The 19,081-nt window shown below is 39.1% G+C and overlaps 1 protein-coding gene and 2 long non-coding RNA genes across 3 annotated transcripts in view; 1 reads left to right on the forward strand and 2 right to left on the reverse strand.

Moving 5' to 3' along the window:
• Positions 1-19,081, forward strand: part of HSPH1 (heat shock protein family H (Hsp110) member 1) — a 24,062-nt gene continuing 4,981 nt past the window's right edge. Inside the window, exons 1-13 of the mRNA XM_019447842.2 lie at positions 1-503; positions 3,012-3,069; positions 4,891-5,031; positions 5,738-5,860; positions 7,589-7,688; positions 8,808-8,941; positions 9,376-9,620; positions 10,457-10,685; positions 12,137-12,243; positions 12,492-12,625; positions 14,446-14,654; positions 16,284-16,415; positions 18,921-19,058. Of these exons, the coding sequence (XP_019303387.2) occupies positions 397-503; positions 3,012-3,069; positions 4,891-5,031; positions 5,738-5,860; positions 7,589-7,688; positions 8,808-8,941; positions 9,376-9,620; positions 10,457-10,685; positions 12,137-12,243; positions 12,492-12,625; positions 14,446-14,654; positions 16,284-16,415; positions 18,921-19,058 (1,857 nt within the window). The 5' untranslated portion in view covers positions 1-396. The remainder of the gene's footprint in view (positions 504-3,011; positions 3,070-4,890; positions 5,032-5,737; positions 5,861-7,588; positions 7,689-8,807; positions 8,942-9,375; positions 9,621-10,456; positions 10,686-12,136; positions 12,244-12,491; positions 12,626-14,445; positions 14,655-16,283; positions 16,416-18,920; positions 19,059-19,081) is intronic.
• On the reverse strand, positions 14,286-16,284 carry LOC109266081 (uncharacterized). Its single transcript, XR_002079535.2, has 2 exons — positions 15,711-16,284; positions 14,286-15,583 (listed from the first exon to the last, which is right to left on the reverse strand). It is a non-coding gene; the product is annotated as an uncharacterized LOC109266081 (long non-coding RNA).
• Positions 16,575-19,081, reverse strand: part of LOC109266080 (uncharacterized) — a 14,271-nt gene continuing 11,764 nt past the window's right edge. The window contains exon 5 of the long non-coding RNA XR_002079534.2: positions 16,575-18,116. This is a non-coding gene — a long non-coding RNA (uncharacterized LOC109266080). The remainder of the gene's footprint in view (positions 18,117-19,081) is intronic.

The following is a 19,081-nucleotide window of genomic DNA, read 5'->3' on the forward strand; positions in this document are numbered from 1 at the left end:
AAATGCCGCAGATTCTGGAAAGTTCTGATCAGTGCGATACATAAGGCTGAGGAATTGGGACCTCCCCTTTTGGGTCGGTAGTTGAGCGCCGCGCCGGTGAGCAGCGGGTGCAGATCGAGACAGTCCTCCCGAGCTTGAGGAGCGCCCCGCGGAGACCGAGCGCCGCTTTCTCCCGTGCTTAGTCCGCCGAGTGCTGCCACTGTCCCCGGGAAGCCGGAGGCGCCGGCAGGCGGGCCGTTCGTGTTTCCGTCCGAGTGACAGAGGAGCGGTCGGACCCCGCGGGAGCCGCGCGCGGCCGGGGCAGGAAGCGCCTGCCGAAGCAGCGGGAGGGCGGCAGGAGGACGCAGACCCAGACCCAGAGCCGAGGCGGAGGCGGAGGCGGACCGCGACCCGGCCATGTCGGTGGTGGGGCTGGACGTGGGCTCGCAGAGCTGTTACATTGCGGTGGCCCGGGCTGGGGGCATCGAGACCATCGCCAACGAGTTCAGCGACCGCTGCACCCCGTAAGTGGGAGCCTGCGGGGGCGCCAGGGGAGGTTCTGGAGTGCGGAGAGAGAGCGGGGGCCGGGGCTGGGGACCGTGGGGACCCGGGGCTCGCGGGCGGGCTGCGGCGCGCCGGGCCGAACGGAGGGCGATGTGGGTAGCGGTGCGCCCCTGGGGAAGGTTGGGAACCGGCGGCCCGGCCCGGCAGGATGCTTGCCCGACAGGGGTGGGGGCTTGCCGGCAGGACTGGAGGGGGGGGGGGGGGAGGTCGTTTTGGCGATCCGGAGGCCAAGAAGAGTCTCAGAGCGGAGAGTCCCAGGGTCGTCGCTTCTGGGGCGGGCTTCCTACTGATGGGAGAGCTAAGGCCAAGCCCGCGATTTCGTTCCCTTTTCTTGGCAAGCCTCAGTTCGCTGCTTCCGCGGCCGCCCCCGTTTCCCCACGCGGCTTCTGAGCTGACTGAACCGCCCCCAGCTTGTCCCCCTCCTTCCGAGCATGCCTCTGCGCACCGCAGATGCGGGGCTGCTGAGCTTTTTCTTCCGCATCGAGTCTCCGAAATGAACTAGAAGCTTCCAGAGCCTGGATACTGCTGCTTGTCCAGTGAGCGGGCGGATTGTTGTTAGCGACCGCAGAATCACTCCTTTGATAGATGCCTTTTCTTGCGCACTTTCGGTTGCTAACGCTAGCAGACTTCGTGCCTGGGATCGTTTGTGAAGATGTAAAGGGCCTTTTGCTCGTTTTAGGAGAGCCATTCAGGAGGAATCCTAAATCATGTTCTAGTTTATTAATTTTGCACAGTTTAAATAAAGGAGATAAGATGAAAATTGCACACTTTTGTGCTAGAATTCGGGGATGGATGTGGTCAGAATTAGAATGTTCTATTCCACAGCAGCGTGGGGTGGGCAAGGGCAACATTTTATTAAAGCAACTTTTTCAAGGGGCTTGTTTTCTGAAGATCATCATGCAAACACGCCTGCATGTACATTGATGGAAACAACTGATTCCTTCTCAGGAAAATTAATGTAGGTAGTAATTTTTTCAACGTCTGAAACCCAAGATAAAAAGCCTAGAATGATACCTTGAGCTCAAAGGTAGGATGACCCTGTTTGTATCACTGCTTGAGTGCAGATGGCCATTTGTGAAGGTGAATGGAAAATCAGAAAATTAGCAAATGTTTGACATTGGTAGTACCATTGGAAAGACTTATTCCACGATTCTACCTCTTTGCAAATTTACAGTCTGTTCTTTCGATATGTAAAGGTCTGTATAATTGGAGTACGGTAAGAAAGACAGTATGTCAGGCTTTCATGCTTAGGTACAATTCACATCTTTGTTCTCTTTGATCCAATAAAAAAGAAAAGCTGTTCAGATGAGACTAGGAAAATACTGTATACGTGGCTGTGGTGACCACTGTGAAACTGAAGACAGCAGGTATGTCCCTAGAAAAGGTAAACAGAGGGCAGCATTGGCGTTCCCTGTGATCTTGTTGATACAATAGATATTTGGCTACTTGCATTGGCCACTATTAATTTCCAAGTGGAAAATGAGTAAAGTCGTTCTGCAAGTGAATGGTTACTCTAGTCCTAGAATGTTACTTTGTTTTCAGAAGGTTCTAGCCTTTGAACACTTCTGCGGCTTTTAGGATGCTGTTTAGAGCACCTGCACAGATAATTTGGGTCTACGGTATCAGAGCAACCTTAAACTTGATGCAGCCCCGTGTTGAGTGCCCTCAGCATATTTCCACTTTGTTCACCTACCTGCGCCTTGATTGAAAATCTGATTTGCGCTCCTCCTGACAAGACTTGAGTTTATCTGTGCTCTGTGCTACCGTTCCGTTTCCATTGCTGAGAAGGCTGTCTCACAGAGGTCATCTTTCATCTCTTCAAAGCTGACTTAATTAATGGAACTAATTATTCATGCTTTTCCCTCAACAATTACACTCTGTTTGCTGTGGTACTTGCTCTGCATCATACTTACTTGGCCTCCTTAAGTAGAGTTCCCCGTAGGACCCTTTTGTGCTTTTAAACTGCAGAAACCTGACTTAGGCCAAGTTGTTTGGATTCATATAAATCTGTTGATCCTGAAGGGGTGGAGGTACATCGGGACAGTAATCGGTATGACAGTGATATTTAGATTTGTACAGAGTTGCCAACTGAGAGTGGAATTCACTCCATATATTTTGCTGATCATGTGGCTAGGGCCAAAATTATTCCCTTCATTCAAAGTATTTTCAGAGTTAATGTCCATTTTGCTAATAATTGGGGACCTGGAGAATTACACGGGTATTTGAAGTAATGGAAAATGCCCCCTGAGCCATGAGCAGACTTTTTTGGCTAACTGCCCGTTAGATTACATTCTCAGAGTAACAATTAAGTGGGCTTCTACTAAGTATCTGACTAAAGCTTTAGACTACAACATTGTGCTGTACTTGTGCCGCCCACCAGCACCCCGACCATGGGTAGGAAACTGGTGTATTATTTTCTCGTCTATGCTTTTCAACATTTTGAGACCTGTGGTTTGTATATTTTCTAGATCAGTCATATCATTTGGATCCAAAAACAGAACCATTGGAGTTGCAGCCAAAAATCAGGTATGTTCTTTAAGACCATTCTGGTCACGTTTTTAAGGGAGAGGTTATGAAATATTGAAGCCTGTTTATGTTTGAGTTTTAGAAATGTAATGTACGTATTCCTTAAGAGCCCTTAGATGGTTATTTTTTTCTTTGTTCCCTTCCTCTTTCAGTGAGTAAGATCTGTCTTAACTTTCTAATCTGCCAACCTTAATTTTTAGTGATTTTGCTACCTTCTAATTTATCTAATTTTTAAAAATTATAAATGAGACACCTGAAGTTCTTTCATGTGGAATTGTGATACTCATTTAAGAGTTAAGGAAGATTTCTTCTAGAAGTTCTATATTTTAAAAGCATGTTCAGGTTACTTAGGTAAGACTGGGAGAACTGTGTCTAGATGTGTGCCGTCTTCAGGGTAGCTGTTAGATACACTTGAATTTGCCTCCTCTGCATTGAAATGGGAAGTAAGTAGGACATACACATGAGCTTTTGAAGTCTTACAAGGAAGTAAAGTATCTCATCGATATTCAACATGAGTACATGTTGAATGACAGTATTTTGGATCTGTTAGACTAAATCACTGAAATTAACTTCACTTGTTATTAATGTGACTAGAACATTTATGTATGCCCCTTCCATTTAGGGCTCACATTATAACCAGGAACCCTTAGGGTTGGGGAGGAAAAAAATAAAGGAAAAGAACATGAAATTTGAAATCTGTTTGGAGAGGCTGTAAGAAAGAGATTGAAAAAATTCTTTTAAACACAGAAAATAGTACTGCTGAAAAAGAAGCAAAACTCTAAACCCTGGAATGCTATAATAAGGCAAGTTGGAAGAGATACAAGGCAAAGGAGAGAAAAATAGCTATGCACACTCAAAATGGTGTACTTAAAAGAAAAGGGACACATCAGTGGAGGAACTGTCTCCCTCAATATGGCTATTTAGAATATTGATATGCCAGACCTTAAAATGCTGTTGCAGTTTTTTTGTGGTTCTGTGAGGAGACTCAGTGGAGGCTCAGATGTAGCCTGTAGATTACTAGATACACTTCAACTCCATTTCAGAATCACAGGGAATTTTAGTACATAAACATGCTTAAATTCCATGTTTGAAAAACTACTACTGCCAGGCTGTATTCCTCCCTTTAAAAGAAGTAGACCAGAGAAAATGGTAAATAGGAAACTGTTCTGGTATTTTCATTACTTTAGAAGTCTGTTTTTAATCTTTTATTTTAATTGTTTCTGTATTTTAAATACAGTTTTCACTGTTGAGTGCTTTGAGTGAAATATACTATGAAGTGGGACTTTTTAATCCGGAGTCTAATCATCAGAAATATGCAGTTAAAAGTCACTTAGAAATTTTGAATGATCCTTGCTTCTTCTGCTTTTTGGTACCGATAATTGACATTCCGTGATTATAGCAGCCCGTGTATTTTATGGCACAAAATGTTTATCCTGACCAATTAACGTTAACTTTTTTAAAAAATGTAATTTGACTTGTAGTGCTTTTAGATCTCCTTATTCGTGTATTCGGTGGATATAAAACTTAAGTTTAGTGGGGAAAAAGGAATGAAATAAAGGGATGCAGTTCTTGATTTGTTCAGGGCTTTAGAGGTCGTTTCCCAATCTTTGATTTTATCTTGCAGGGTTTGAAATCTTTTTAAAAGTCTGTAGTGACAGCATTGCCTCCTGTTTCTTCTCATTTCCTACCTTTTGGCATTTCCCAGGGTTGCGGAGAAAGTTACTTATATTATGGTTTGAGTCGTACAATTGACTTTTTATAAAATTATAATTACCGATGTTCCAATTAGAAAAAAAACCTAACTTCTCGTTTCTTTTTCAGCAAATCACTCATGCAAACAACACAGTGTCTAACTTCAAAAGGTTTCATGGCCGAGCATTCAATGACCCCTTCATTCAAAAGGAGAAGGGAAACTTAAGTTACGATTTGGTTCCCATGAAAAATGGTGGAGTTGGAATAAAGGTAATCTAACTGACTAACTTTAATGTGCTTAATAGGAAATGAAATTCACCTATAGAAAAAAACGCCTAGTTCTTAATAAATGTTTACCTCAAATTTCTTAATTAGATGATCTTTTTTTTTTGTCAAGTTCTTTTAAACTGTAGGTATATGTTTTAATGGCCAAAAAGTGTTTAAGTGGCATATATTGCTATAACTTAATTAATATCTTATGACTTCTTTATAATTGTTAAAATTTAGGTTTACTTAGTGGTGCTTAAAAAGTTCTCCATTGTGTTACAAAAGTCTGTTCCATTACAGCCCAGTTGCAATTGTTTGAAGAGCACTCGTGTAATGCAACCAGAGATCTGTTCTTAAACCAGCGGAGGCATTCCTGTGTTATGACCTACACAAAATGATATTTGTCACAGTGATTCATCTCTTCAGTTAGAATGGAAATTTACTACTTTGTATAATGTTTTCACTAGTACTTTGGGTAGGGGGAAAATTTACCCTAGATTTGTTTTCTCTTCATCTCTAGAGAAAAGTTCTTTGTTGCATTTTGGGTTTGGTTGGTTTGGTTTTTGGTGTCCTGTTCCTTTCTTCTCTAATGACAGCTGCAACAATAAAGATTTTCTAGAAGAGGATATGTAATAATATATGGAAGTCAGTATTAGCATATAAACATTAAGTACTACAACGTTTAAAATGTTTTCTTTCCCTCATACAGGTAATGTACATGGACGAAGAACATCTGTTTAGTGTGGAGCAGATAACAGCCATGCTGTTGACGAAGTTAAAGGAAACCGCCGAAAACAACCTCAAGAAACCAGTAACAGATTGTGTTATTTCAGTAAGTAGAATTCAACAAGGCAGTGTGTTTTCTTTTAATTTGCCTTTCTTCCTACCCTTTAAGTGTTATTACTAGGGATCAAAATCCTACTGGACTGTATTAACAGAGTGTTCAGGAGCATTCAGAGTATGTTTGAGTGGTATTTTTAGCAAGAAGTTGCAGGAGTTCCTGACTGGAGGTGCAAATCAATCTCTTGCGGGACTCTTTGAAAAGACTGAATTGGTCGGTTGAAATGGAAGATGTTCTAATGCTGTCCGTTAACAACACTGTTAGACAACCTGTACGCTTAACGGGGATTTTCAGAATTCTGTCCGTTGTGAACCAGTTCACTAGAAGTTTTACGATGTAACCTACCAGTAGTGACAAAACTTAAAAGATTTTTAGCACTGGAAAATCCACTATCAGTGGACGGTTGATAAGTTATCTAGGGGTATTTGAAAAGGACAGAAGTCAGTCTTTTATTTGGACGCCAAAAAAGCAGCTGTAAATTCTGCTTTCCCAAATGTGTAGGGTCACCTTTTGGTCTGCTCTGGTTATGCTCCGCACTAAGACTGTCTGTAACGGACTACATCACGCGTGGTCTTTGCATTACAACATGAGCAGGGTGGCCTGCCCAGACCAGTCAGAAGCTTTGGTGACTGTGTGTCCTAGGATGTGAAAGGATGAGGCAGAGAGCCCTGTCTTGCCCTTGCAAGACAGAATATGTTCTACTAAAAAGGAGTATTTGGCTGTTGCATGGAGAAATAATAATCTCTGGTAAAATTAAGAATTAAGTTACATGTCAGTAATTTTTCCTTTTTTTTTTTTTTTTTTCCCTAAGTAAGCTAATATGGAAAAACTGCTGAAAGCAGTGTTCCTGATTGGAAAAGTGAGCAGAGACCCACTTTTGCTCTTGCCTCTCTTTCTGAAGCAGCTACAAATACTTTGGGGAAAAAAATGAAAGCCACTGTACTAAGTTTTCTCTTAGGTACTTTCTAGTTAAGTGATGCTATGAATGTATTGTTAGATTCTCCTGAAGAGTGTCCTAGTTAAAGTGCTGTCCTAGAAAGTGATCAAAAGAATTAACCTAGCTAAAGCACAGGTCAGCACCATAAGAAATTTCATCCCATCCCTTGAGCTGTTTTTGCTCTTCTTTTTAGGAATATCAACAGGCTTTGCCAAAAAATGTTTTTGTGATCTTAACAGGTCTACAGAATTAGAAGGTACCCCGTCATCTATTAATGCTTGAATACAGTGAATAGCAAACTGCAGGGCGGTGGTGTATACGAGAATTAGCTGTGCGTTACCTTTAGGTACCTGTAGTATTGTCTGTAGTTTAGTTACGTTTAACATTAAATGTTGACTTAGCATTGTGGTTTCCAAATAAGAAATTTCAGACTGGCTTGGAAATGGTATTTCATACACTTAGATTTAAAGCTTTCTTTTATTAGGTAGAGGCAGTTGTCACTATGTCTTAGTGAAGACTCCTGATTAATTTTTATTTTGGGTTAAAATTTGGTTATAGTAAAGATTACTTTGATAATACCGTTTCGGGGCATTTTTTTTTTTAAACAGCTACTCTTCTGAAAGTTACGGAACTTGCTAGAAACTAAGTGTAAATGTCTGTTTCTGTTTTATAACTTTGATAGGCACATATTTATCTAGACTGTTGTTAATGTGTCATAAGTGGTCGTGAGGAATTTGTGTGTGCTCTAGACAACTTAAGGTTCTTTGTTTTCTTGTTGGTAGGTCCCCTCTTTCTTCACAGATGCTGAGAGGCGATCTGTATTAGATGCTGCACAAATAGTTGGCCTAAACTGCCTACGACTTATGAATGACATGACAGCTGGTAAGAAAAAAAAGCTACTTCTGTGTAGAAGTGAATATACTATCAAAACTGAGTTAAGACAAGTCAGATATCCTAGCCAAACATTTGTTCATGTACCCGTAGAAACATAGCCTATTAAAAGACATGGGTTAGATTTGAAAGCAGGAATTCTGTTTTTTTTCAGATGCTTATGTTTAATGAGAAATGGTCACTGTGTCAGTTTATGAATCTGTTGTCATTAGGAAGTACTTCTAGGTATATATTTCAGTCCTTTGTATTATGTGTGTTAGATTTAGTTTTTTATTTCCTCACATGGTTTTTATAGTTAAATTTTCCCCAAACCTTGGGATTTTGGGTTTCACAGCTACCATGGCTACGAGTATTAATGAGGTTAAAAAAATTTTTCCCCCTTAGTCATTGATCACTCATTTTCTATCAAATATTGATTTAAGCTGTACCATTTGCCAGACGTTGTGTTAGGTACGGATAGGGTGGTGAGCGGACCAGTCACTGTTCCTTCCTCCTAGAGCCTTTACTAGTTTTTTATGATTACAGGTGAACAAAAAGTCAAGTTACAATTTAGTGTATTCAGACAAAGCAAGTAAGACTTTATTCCAGAATATTTCTAATATGTGTATTCTTTAAAACTCTTAATTCAAGTATCAATAAAGGTGTATTCTTAGGCTATACATGTTTAGAAATATGGTGGCTTCAAAGTTCAGAAAAAGCTGACCCAGTCTCCTTAAGGTACATCAGTTATTTGCCTTGGCTCTAAAAAGAAATTGGTAGGAACTGCCATTGCTATAGTTGTATATTAAATTCTTAATTTTTTTGGATAAGCATTCTCCTGGCAGGTTGTGGTTAAAATGTAAGTATGGTGTAATTAGCCTGCTAATGTTTGTGGTTACATTTCATTGTATTTGCACCTTGTACATTTTCTTTGTCACATCTCTTCATTGAAAAGTAATAGAGCATTGTTCTAAAATCGGAAAGGGAAAAAATTATGCCATGAAAATTAGTATGAAGTCAGGTGTGAAAGAAACGTGTTCACCAAGTTTCCTGCATGTATAATTCTTTCGGTAATGATGAAATTCCTAAGAAAATGTGAAACAAGGAATTGAAACAGTTGTTTTTTTGTAGTTGCTTTGAATTACGGAATTTATAAGCAGGATCTCCCAAGCCTGGATGAGAAACCTCGGATAGTGGTTTTTGTTGATATGGGACACTCAGCTTTTCAAGTGTCTGCCTGTGCCTTTAACAAGGGAAAATTGAAGGTAAAGTCATAAATTTGAACTAAATGACCAAAACATATTAAATGTGTTGTAGTTGTCATTACTTTAAGCTACTGAGCCTTCTTGACTTTGTGCTTCTTAGGAAGCAGAATTTTGGGTACTATAGTAACAAGGACTTATTCCTAACACTGCTCCCCATAAAGATGACGTGATTATTTTAGGAGACCCTTAAGTGTTCTTGCTTAGGAAGGAGAAGCATTTTAAGATTATCTTCTATGTAATCATTAAAAGTAAATTAGAGATTCAGCATTTCATTTGGATTTGGTAGTAACATTTTTCTTAGATTTCATGTTACTATAATTTAAATAAAAGTTTTGATCTTATTAGTCTTTAGTTGTTTGTGTAGTAATATTTAAGATTCTGATTAAAAATATGATTGAAAATAACCAGATTATTTGTTGTTTTAACTAAATTAGGTACTGGGAACAGCTTTTGATCCTTTCTTAGGAGGGAAAAACTTTGATGAAAAGTTGGTGGAACATTTTTGTGCAGAATTTAAAACTAAGTACAAGTTGGATGCAAAATCCAAGATTCGAGCACTGCTTCGTCTGTATCAAGAATGTGAAAAATTGAAAAAGCTAATGAGCTCTAATAGCACAGACCTACCACTGAATATCGAGTGCTTTATGAATGACAAAGATGTTTCCGGAAAGATGAACAGGTGCGTCTTGAATTCTGCTAGATTAAACACAAGAAACTTCTTGCTGAAACTATAGCCCAGGTGTCAGTCTAGCTGTGGTGTTGAGAGTCTTGGTCCACATTTTCAAGATTATATGCTATATACTAGGACTGTTCACACCATTAGAATTAGGGTCACTTGTGCAAAAAGGTTTTTTATTTTTTTAAAGAATAGGTTTTGTTGGGTTTTTTTTAATGTTTATTTTTGAGAGAGAGAGTGGGGTGGGGGGTGAGGACAGAGGATCTGAAGCAGGTTCTGTGCTGACATCAGAGAGCCTGACGCGGGACTTCAACTCATGAACCGCGAGATCATGACCTGAGCGGAAGTTGGACACTTAACCAGCTGAGCCACCCAGGTGCCCCTACAAAGAGGTTTTTTAAAAAGATCTTTGCTAAGTGTCCTCATGATGAAATCTTTTTAGTGTTTATCAACTCTCGGTGTTTCTGGGCTAGTAATTGAATAATGGTTTCACAAAAACCATTTAGGAGTAAAACGGCAGTCTGAATAGTGATTTTTTTCCTATTAATGCTGGTAGAGCTAATTTTTCTCCCATTTCTTTTCTGTACCTGTTCTCTCTCTCTCTATATATATATATGTGTATATATATATATATATATGTGTATATATATGTTTTTTTTTTTTTTTTTTTTTTTAAGTTAACAAATTACAGTACAGTTAAATTTGGCCCATACGGAATGGAGGTTGTCTGAGGAAAAACAAATTCATTGGGTTAATATTATTTTCAAAAAAAATAGAACACAGTATTGGCTTTCAGATGCTTTTTCTAAAAATTTATAGTGTTCCTCTTATTTGCCAAGGGCACAATTTGAAGAACTCTGTGCTGACCTCCTGCAAAAGATAGAAGCTCCCCTTCATTCCCTTCTGGAACAGACTCAGCTCAGAGTTGAAGATGTGAGTGCGGTTGAGATTGTTGGAGGCACTACACGAATTCCAGCCGTGAAAGAAAAAATTGCCCGATTCTTTGGAAAAGATATTAGCACGACACTCAATGCGGATGAAGCAGTAGCTAGAGGATGTGCACTGCAGGTATTACGTTCTCAGCCCTCCTTTCTCTTGCTGCTCGTTCCTTAAGCCATTTCTGCTTTGTTTCATTGTGGTGGGGTCATACAGTAAGGAGAGCCTTGTGTCTAATAGATATCACAAGGGAGCACACTTCCAAAAACATCTGTTAAGGCTGTGGGGAGACCAGGATTTTCAGATCCGGAACATCTAGGAAATTCCTGATTAAAAGAAATTTGCAGCTGATGTTTCTTGAACTGCGGATTAGGAATAGGCATGATTCTGAGGAGACACGGGAAACACAACTGTAAAGCATGAATCAGTTGTGTGGTGTTGACAGTTGTTACAAAGCACACAGGGGGATTAGAATAACAATGTGGTGCAATAAGGAATTGATTTGGGGGAAATTTCCTGGGCTAGGAGTATTAGTTAACAAGTGATTTTAGAAAATAGCTGACCCCCTTCCCCCTAATTGATTTTAACTTGCTTATCAAGTAAGAAGGTGGCTCAGAGGCTCAAGTGTGTTTGGCGGAGCAAAAGCACCAAAACTAGAAGTTGTTGATAAGAAAAGCAGCATCTGTAGTTAGGATATCACAGTCTTGATGTAAGTAGTTTTGACTAAGTTTCAAGTTAACAATCCTTAAATTTTATTCTAGTTCGTACAGTTATTTTTGATATAAAACAAAGTAAGAGATTCTATACACAAAGATACTTAGAAGGACTATACTTAATACTTAAAGAAGAACATGTAGGTACTCATTGTTAATTATCTGTTGTATCATCATGATTTGTCATGGGGTTTTTGTTTTTGCTTTTGCTTTTTTCCTTGATAATGGAGTATGCCCCCTTACCTAAGAAGTCTCCCAACTCCCCAGAACATCGGAAGCGTATCATTTCTTTAGAGGAAGAGCTCACTTTTGGTCTCTCTTTTGAAGGGTCCTATGCTAATCAGAAACTGACTTTTAGCGTAGTCACATATTTAGTCATTTTTATGTAACTACTCTAAATCCACCTGTCTGTTGGGTGTCATCTACCCCAAATGTGAATTTACCATCACCTCCTTCATAAAATTCCTTGAAAATATGAATATTTGGGGTTTTATCTTTTTTCAGTTTCTTAGACATTCGAAAGATGATGTGGACAGAGCTGTTTGTGGATATATACACAGGTTCAAAAGTGGTACAGCTTGTAATTGAAGTTGCTGTCAGGACATTTCTGGAAAGGTCCATGTTTTTTCCCAAGCTCCTATGAAACTTGCTGTTAGTTAACTTTTGCCATCCTAAGATTCATTGTATTATCTGTCTTTATATTTAGTGATTGGCATAGTATTTAGATGAAAATCCTTTGCACTTAAGACAGTGTGTACCGTAAGCAGTTTTGATTTTGAATTTAAACTTGATATCCGATTTTAATTAAAGGGTGAATGCAATTATTTATTCATAGCCTCCTGATAATCCTTTTTCTTTTTTCCTTTTAAGTGTGCAATTCTTTCCCCAGCATTCAAAGTTAGAGAATTTTCCATCACGGATGCAGTTCCTTTTCCAATATCTCTGGTGTGGAACCATGATTCAGAAGATACTGAAGGGTAGGTAGCAGAAGATAACTATTCAAATACTGTATTTTAATATCAAGGAAAATTAACAAATGACTTTTACAGTTGAGAGTCTGATTACTGGGATCTTTGAACAACCAAACTGATCAAAATATTTCTCTCATTTTGGTGTTAATAAATGGTGGGCTAGAATTGGTAGAGATCTCAGAGTGTTGATTCAGTTTGTGTAGCACAGTAAGTTTACATGTTTGCAATACTGAATGCTTTTTCCTTTCCTCTAGTGTGCATGAAGTATTTAGTCGAAACCATGCTGCTCCTTTCTCCAAAGTTCTCACTTTCTTGAGAAGGGGACCTTTTGAGCTAGAAGCTTTCTATTCTGACCCTCAAGGAGTTCCATATCCAGAAGCAAAAATAGGTGAGCCGTTAATTTTGTGTGTTTATGCTTTTAAAGACTTAGTGTACAAATGTAAAAATTTTTCTTGATGTTGAGTGGAGTAGAATTCCACGTAAAGACATCGTTGATTTAGAATAATGGTGATGGAGAAATCTTTTCCTTCTATGGATGAAGAAATTGGCCAGTAGAGATGAAATGACTTGCTGGTGCCACTGTTACTTCCACATATTTGTGCTTAGGGACTCTTCAGTGTTTTTTCTCTTCTGATACAGTCTCTATTTAAAGCATCAGCACCTACTTTTACTGTTAACCTTTCTTCTGGATGGAACATTACTTCCAACTTAAAACCTGCCTCAGAACCCAGTGAAAAAAGTACATCTTTTTTGGTACACTTTTCTTGGAGAGGTTTGGCGCTGTCTGTTTTGACTCCTAGTTACTGGAAGTCTGTTGGAGAGCTACAGATACATCTTCCTGCGTGGCCATGTCTCTTTCCCAGGCTGAGGGCGAAATTCGCCAGCATCGCTAGATGTGTTCCGGACTCACCCTTGCCCCATACCTTTTTGTAATGAAGTTGTTTGAAGGAGTCTGACCTGACCAGTTGTGTCTTCTTTCTTCTTATTTAAGACTAAAAGTGTACTGGCACAGATTGTTTGGTTTTGTTTTTAAACAGTTTTTACGAATTTATTGCTAAGAAATTGTTGAATAGAGACTGAACTTTTAATAGGTTGGATTCTATGCATTAATTCCCCATCATGCACAGGGTATAATCCAGGTTTTTTAGTATGTCATCAAGTTAACATGTTACCACCAAAACCAAAAAGCTTAGACATACTTAAAGAATGGTCTTGAATTTCTCTTTCTCCTGTGACTTGTCTTGGATGCCCCATAGTAAATGCTGTTTCTTTAAATGGGTCTTAGGGTAATTATTTCCTGACCTCTAGTGATCTGATAATTATTGAATGTCAATTCCAACATCTTTCACTGACCTGGTAATTAAATATGTAACTTTCTGTGTTTGTGTAGACAGCACCTTAAATATAGGGCTGTTAAATCCCATATAGTGCTTTGCACATATGAGGTTCAAAATACTTAATTTTGGTTTAGTGATCTCTGGAATAAGGCTATTGGTGGAGATGATAGCTAACACTTAGCACTTGGTTCTGTAGTTTTACATGCTCACTGTAAACTCTTGCAACTCTGTCCATGGAAACATAGGTTAAATAACTTGAATTAGGACACTTAGCCTGGGTTCAAGCCCAGGCCAGAGTCCACACTCTTAACCCCCCCTGAGTAATGGCTCTGGAACTACTGTATTTTGCATAGTAATTTCAGACTTTGATAAACAGGTGTTATGAAAACCTCTCGTATTTAAGACCTAGGGAAATGTTTTGATTATTCAGTCAGAAAAACCGTATTCCCTAAAGCCCCTGTGGGATTAAAATGCATCTGGTGCTTGATATCGCTTGAGAGCCGTCTACCTTACACTTGGTAACAGATTTTCCAGTCTAGTTTGTCCCTTACCACCAATCTGGAGAAACAGGGTAGGAGGAGGCAGGGACTGCTTGTCAGCAGTGCAATATCTATGTTAAATACACCCGATCACAAGAGTGCCCTTGCTTTTGAAAGTTTTATGGCATATTAAGACTAATCTCAAAGCACTGAAGTATACCATATAACTAAGTTTATTTTATGTTTGTAGTGAAAAAGATTCTTAATTCAGTTGGTAGAGAAAATTGGGGAGATTTAGGACTAGTGTACTTTCAAGCTGTATTTTCGGGCCTTTGACTTCTTTACGGAGCTTTAGATGCACTTCTAAAATTGCCAATTTCTTTTTGTTCCAGGCCGCTTCGTAGTTCAGAATGTTTCTGCGCAGAAAGATGGAGAAAAATCTAGAGTGAAAGTGAAAGTGCGAGTCAATACCCATGGCATTTTCACCATCTCTACAGCATCTATGGTGGAGAAAGTCCCAACTGAGGAGAATGAAGTATCTTCTGTTGAAACAGACATGGAGTGTCCAAATCAAAGACCAGCAGAAAACTCAGACACCGAGGTAAGTTTCTGGATCACCCTTTGTGTTTGAATATATAGTTGATTTAATTCTATAGGAGAAGGGTAGGGAAAGGTTAAAATACATGTTTCTTAATTTTGATTAGAATTTTGGGTAAGGGTGATAATAGCAATTGCTAGGTGATGATAATATACAGCCCAGAATTTGATGACTTATAATCGATTAAACTCTATATCGCTTAATTTGAACTGGCACATTACAATATAACTAGAGTCATAAAGTTTCTCTGAATTATTTTTTTAAAGGCATCGACCACATATTGAGAAGGCGGTGTTAACTGATGATTAAGAAAAAAGACTTAAAAAAGTTAATGTGGTGGAATATATACCAAATATTAAAGATTATTTTTAAAAATTGTGAAGTTGACTTTGGTATTTCAGGACTTGCTTTTATTTACATGGTTTGCACTTTTGTTTACATGGCTTGCTGTATTGTGGGAGGAGGGAAGAGAAGTATCTACATAGAGAATAGAAAGTTGTTATTGTTCACGTTCTTAATTTAGACTTTTGTTAGCATGAGTGCAGAAGAATTTTAAGAAACTTCAAGATAAATTAACTGTTAGAGTTTCCTTTTGGATAATAATCACAAATAGCTTACGTGAAGAGGCAGGTGGTGTGATGTTTTAGTTAACATGTGAGAAAGTATGGTATCCTGTGGCCACACAACTCTGTTAACACTGTTACCATTTCTAGAATGTTTAGAGAACATTTACATCTGAGCCTTCATTTTCTCATTTAGAAAAATTTCAAAATAATGAGTTAAATGACCAGTGCCATATACTTTGCCATTTGGCGACAGATACCATTATTCTAATACCTGTTGTATCAATCTCTTAGTGCCTTTTGGGTATATTTACATCATGAGTGCCTTGTTTTTGAATACTTCAGTGTCTGCCTTAGAATCTTGAAGTTCTGAAAGAAAATTTTAAGAGGCTTCAGGGTGGATAGAAAGTAGTTAAATTAGAATGTTTTGGGCTTTTCCCGAAGATGGGAAAAGAGCGTAGCAAGCACTGATTATTGGGGATTGAGTTCTACTAACATGTAGCGTATATTCTTTATCCTGAGATCTTCTGAGGTGGAAATGGCTGGATCCCAAAAAGAAGGTGGGGACGGATGCGGTCTTGGGTATCTGTAAGCTGAAATGATGCATCCCTGAAGGACTGATAGTTGGCTATTTTATGCAACTGTTCATTTCATTGAAATGGAGCTGTGTTGAGATGCTCACAGCTGCTGGTGAAATTTAAGTTTTGGAATCTTGTTTTTGGGAGAGAGGCCTGGAGTCAACCTACTTTTTGTGCTTTTGAGAGCTTAAGAGCTGTACAAAGCTAGGTGAAAGTTTCTTAAAGGAGAGTTCTTGACTCATCACATCAATCAAAATGCCTACTACTTGGTTATTTAACTATATTAACTGCTATCGTTGAAAGAATTTCTTACAGGTTTAAGATTTGTAAGGAGTTTTCATGTGTTTATTTTGCTTTTATCCAGTCTCTTTTTTCCCCCACTTATTAAGATTTCAGAAATTGAGTGTACTGTCTTTGGTGCCCTATAACCTATTAAAGTTATACAAGTACACCTGCTTTCTACATCCTTTGTGCCTGGGCTTTCATTTCAGAAAAATATCCAGCAAGACAACAGTGAAGCTGGAACACAGCCCCAGGTACAAACTGATGGTCAACAAACCTCACAGTCTCCCCCTTCACCTGAACTTACCTCAGAAGAAAACAAAATCCCAGATGCTGACAAAGTGAGTGACTCTTCTAGTTCATTCCTTTAGACAATGTTGCAACATGTGATCATTAATGATATCATTAAATCTGCAGTTTCAAGAGCAAGCACCAAGTTATCTTATTCTGGGTAGGATTTTTCTTCTGTTAATTTTTTATGTGTTTTTCAATTAAAATGAGGAAACTGAATATCCTGCTTTAAACATGACAGCTTCTCTTGATGAACTGCTGCTCCGAGCAACGAGAGATGAATGCATGGCATTTCTTGTCTTCTCTGGTGCCAGACGTATCTGCTAATGTGAGGAGCAGAAAGAGCTACATCCCAGTGCTGTGTGATGAGTTCTTGCTTGCATTAGTCTGATGATAAATACACGGGCTATAGGAGTCTAGTAAACTTTTTTCTCCTCTCAAGTGACCTGTCAAATTAACTATGATCTGGGAACAACCAGATCGTACCTCGAAGTAATTTTTCTTTGCCATGCTTCCACAGTATGTATTGGAAGCTAAATGAGTTGTGTGGTGTCCCTTGAATAAATGACAGCTCCTAATAAGCAAACCTTTAAAATTCATGGTCCGATAGATACCGCGAAGTTTCCATTGTGACTCCAGATCATTCTGTGCTTTGCAGAACTTCCACTTTTTGTGCAAGTTGCATGTAAATTATTAATCTTTCATTAGTGATTTGGTTTTCTCTTACCCTCCGATGAATTCTAGAATTGTTCATTGGCAAAAATACATTATACACTTGGTAAAAGCTTTCAGTTTTTAATCTCATGCCCTGATTGGTCCTGGCGGGGGGGTCCTACTATGAGCTTTAGTTCCTGACTCTCTGAAAGCCGCCTTTTTCTTCTCTTCCAGAGTTGCGTGGTGGTGGAGGTGGTGGTGAAGCAGCTTTGCTTTCTTTGCCACAACAGCTCCCTGCCGTCCCCATCCTTCCCCTTCACGTAGCGTTGAGCATGAACTGACTTGTGCTGATGGTCTCAGTACCTGTCTGGAACATGACATGGGGCACCATCTCATATTCTTAGTTGTAGGTGGGACTGATAGCAGCAGACCCTCTGGAACACTGTCACATACTACTTTGGAGATTCTTCATCCGTGCCTTGTCGAGTGCCATTTTGTGATGTATTGGTTTAGTCAGTAGTTGGTTTAATGTTGGACCGTCAGAGAGTCTTATGCTGACTTCACTGCCACACATGTGCTGTCATCCATTCGTTTCCCAAATATCTGTCGTACTCCTGTGTTTTGCTAGGTGTAGATGTCATCTAATTCATTTTCCTTGTGGTTCGTGGCCCCGGAGCATGCGTAGTCTGTTGGGGGGTCTGTGCGCTAGAGTGAAGAAGGCATGGGGACTGCGGGCTGATTGGCAAGATCATTGTGGGTGAGGCAGCTGGCCGCACTGAGACCTGTGACTCAGGAATACTGAAATAAGTCTGGGAAACAGGAGTTCTAGTCCCGTCTCTGTCTTCATCATTTTAGGCAAGCCGCTGAACCTTTTTCAAGTCCCAGTTTCTTCTATGAAGTGCCTAGAGCTTCAACCTTTTTTTTTTTAACTCCCCAGAATTATCCACCGGTGGTGTTTGCCGTATCGATGGGCTATTCTTTCCTATTTGGCCATCCCAGCCAGTCAGGGTATATGTTTTATACCCCTTGGTTTTTCTAATCTGTTCCACAGCTGAGTTTCCTAAATTGTGTTCTTTACCATCTCAGCTAGTAGGAGCCTATAGAAATGGAAACACAGAAAAGTCCTGGAAAATTAAAGGCAATAGGAGAGATACTTACTTCTTTAGCCCTGTATTTACATATTTTTAAAAACTGCAGTAAATTGTTAGTGTTTGCTGCATCATTTCACTTTCTATATTAAGGCTCTTTGTCTGTTTTTACCTTACAGAGTTGCTTGTGAAAAGTGGGATCATTCAAAAACAGATAATAGGAATAAGGATACTTATACATATACTTACATATATGTATGGGTGTGTGTGTATGTATATAATCCCCGCATTCAGCAGGAAACTTTAAAAGGCACTCATCAGTATAGTGCTAATTATAATTGCAACAGGTATAATAGTGGGATACAGGGATTTAAGTATATATTACAGGAGTAGATTGGTCCTAACATGCTTAGCATTGGTCATAATCTATCTTGTTACTATTAAGGTTCTAGACTATGATTTAAAGATGTGGCAATTTAATAATATTTTTGACTTCTGGAGTCTGAAATATTGTTGAAGGGGGTTAAAAATTAGAGAACTATGAAGAAAAGCTTTAGCAGGAGAGATTAAATTTACCATGCAAAGAGAAAAATATCCTGGTGAATTCTTGAAGGAAAGTATGACATGTTTAACTTGTAACTGCAGCCCAGTGTAAAATGTGTGGTGGGAATTAGACGGTCTTCGACATTCTTCTAAAGTTTAGGGACTTTATTTTTGCCTAAGTCATCAGTAAGTATGATAGGGAGATACCGTTGTCATTGTTTCAAGGATTATGTAAGAATTTTTCCACTTCTTTTTTACCCCTTCCCTAAGGTCAATGAAAAGAAAGTTGACCAGCCTCCAGAAGCTAAAAAACCCAAAATAAAGGTGGTGAATGTTGAGCTGCCTGTTGAAGCCAACTTGGTCTGGCAGTTAGGGAAAGACCTTCTTAACATGTATATTGAGACAGAGGTAAGTGCTTCAGGTAAATAGTT

Source organism: Panthera pardus, unplaced genomic scaffold (genome assembly GCF_024362965.1).
Source record: "Panthera pardus isolate Hobbes unplaced genomic scaffold, ASM2436296v1 HiC_scaffold_1, whole genome shotgun sequence".
In the NCBI taxonomy this organism is placed as follows: Eukaryota; Metazoa; Chordata; class Mammalia; order Carnivora; family Felidae; genus Panthera; species Panthera pardus.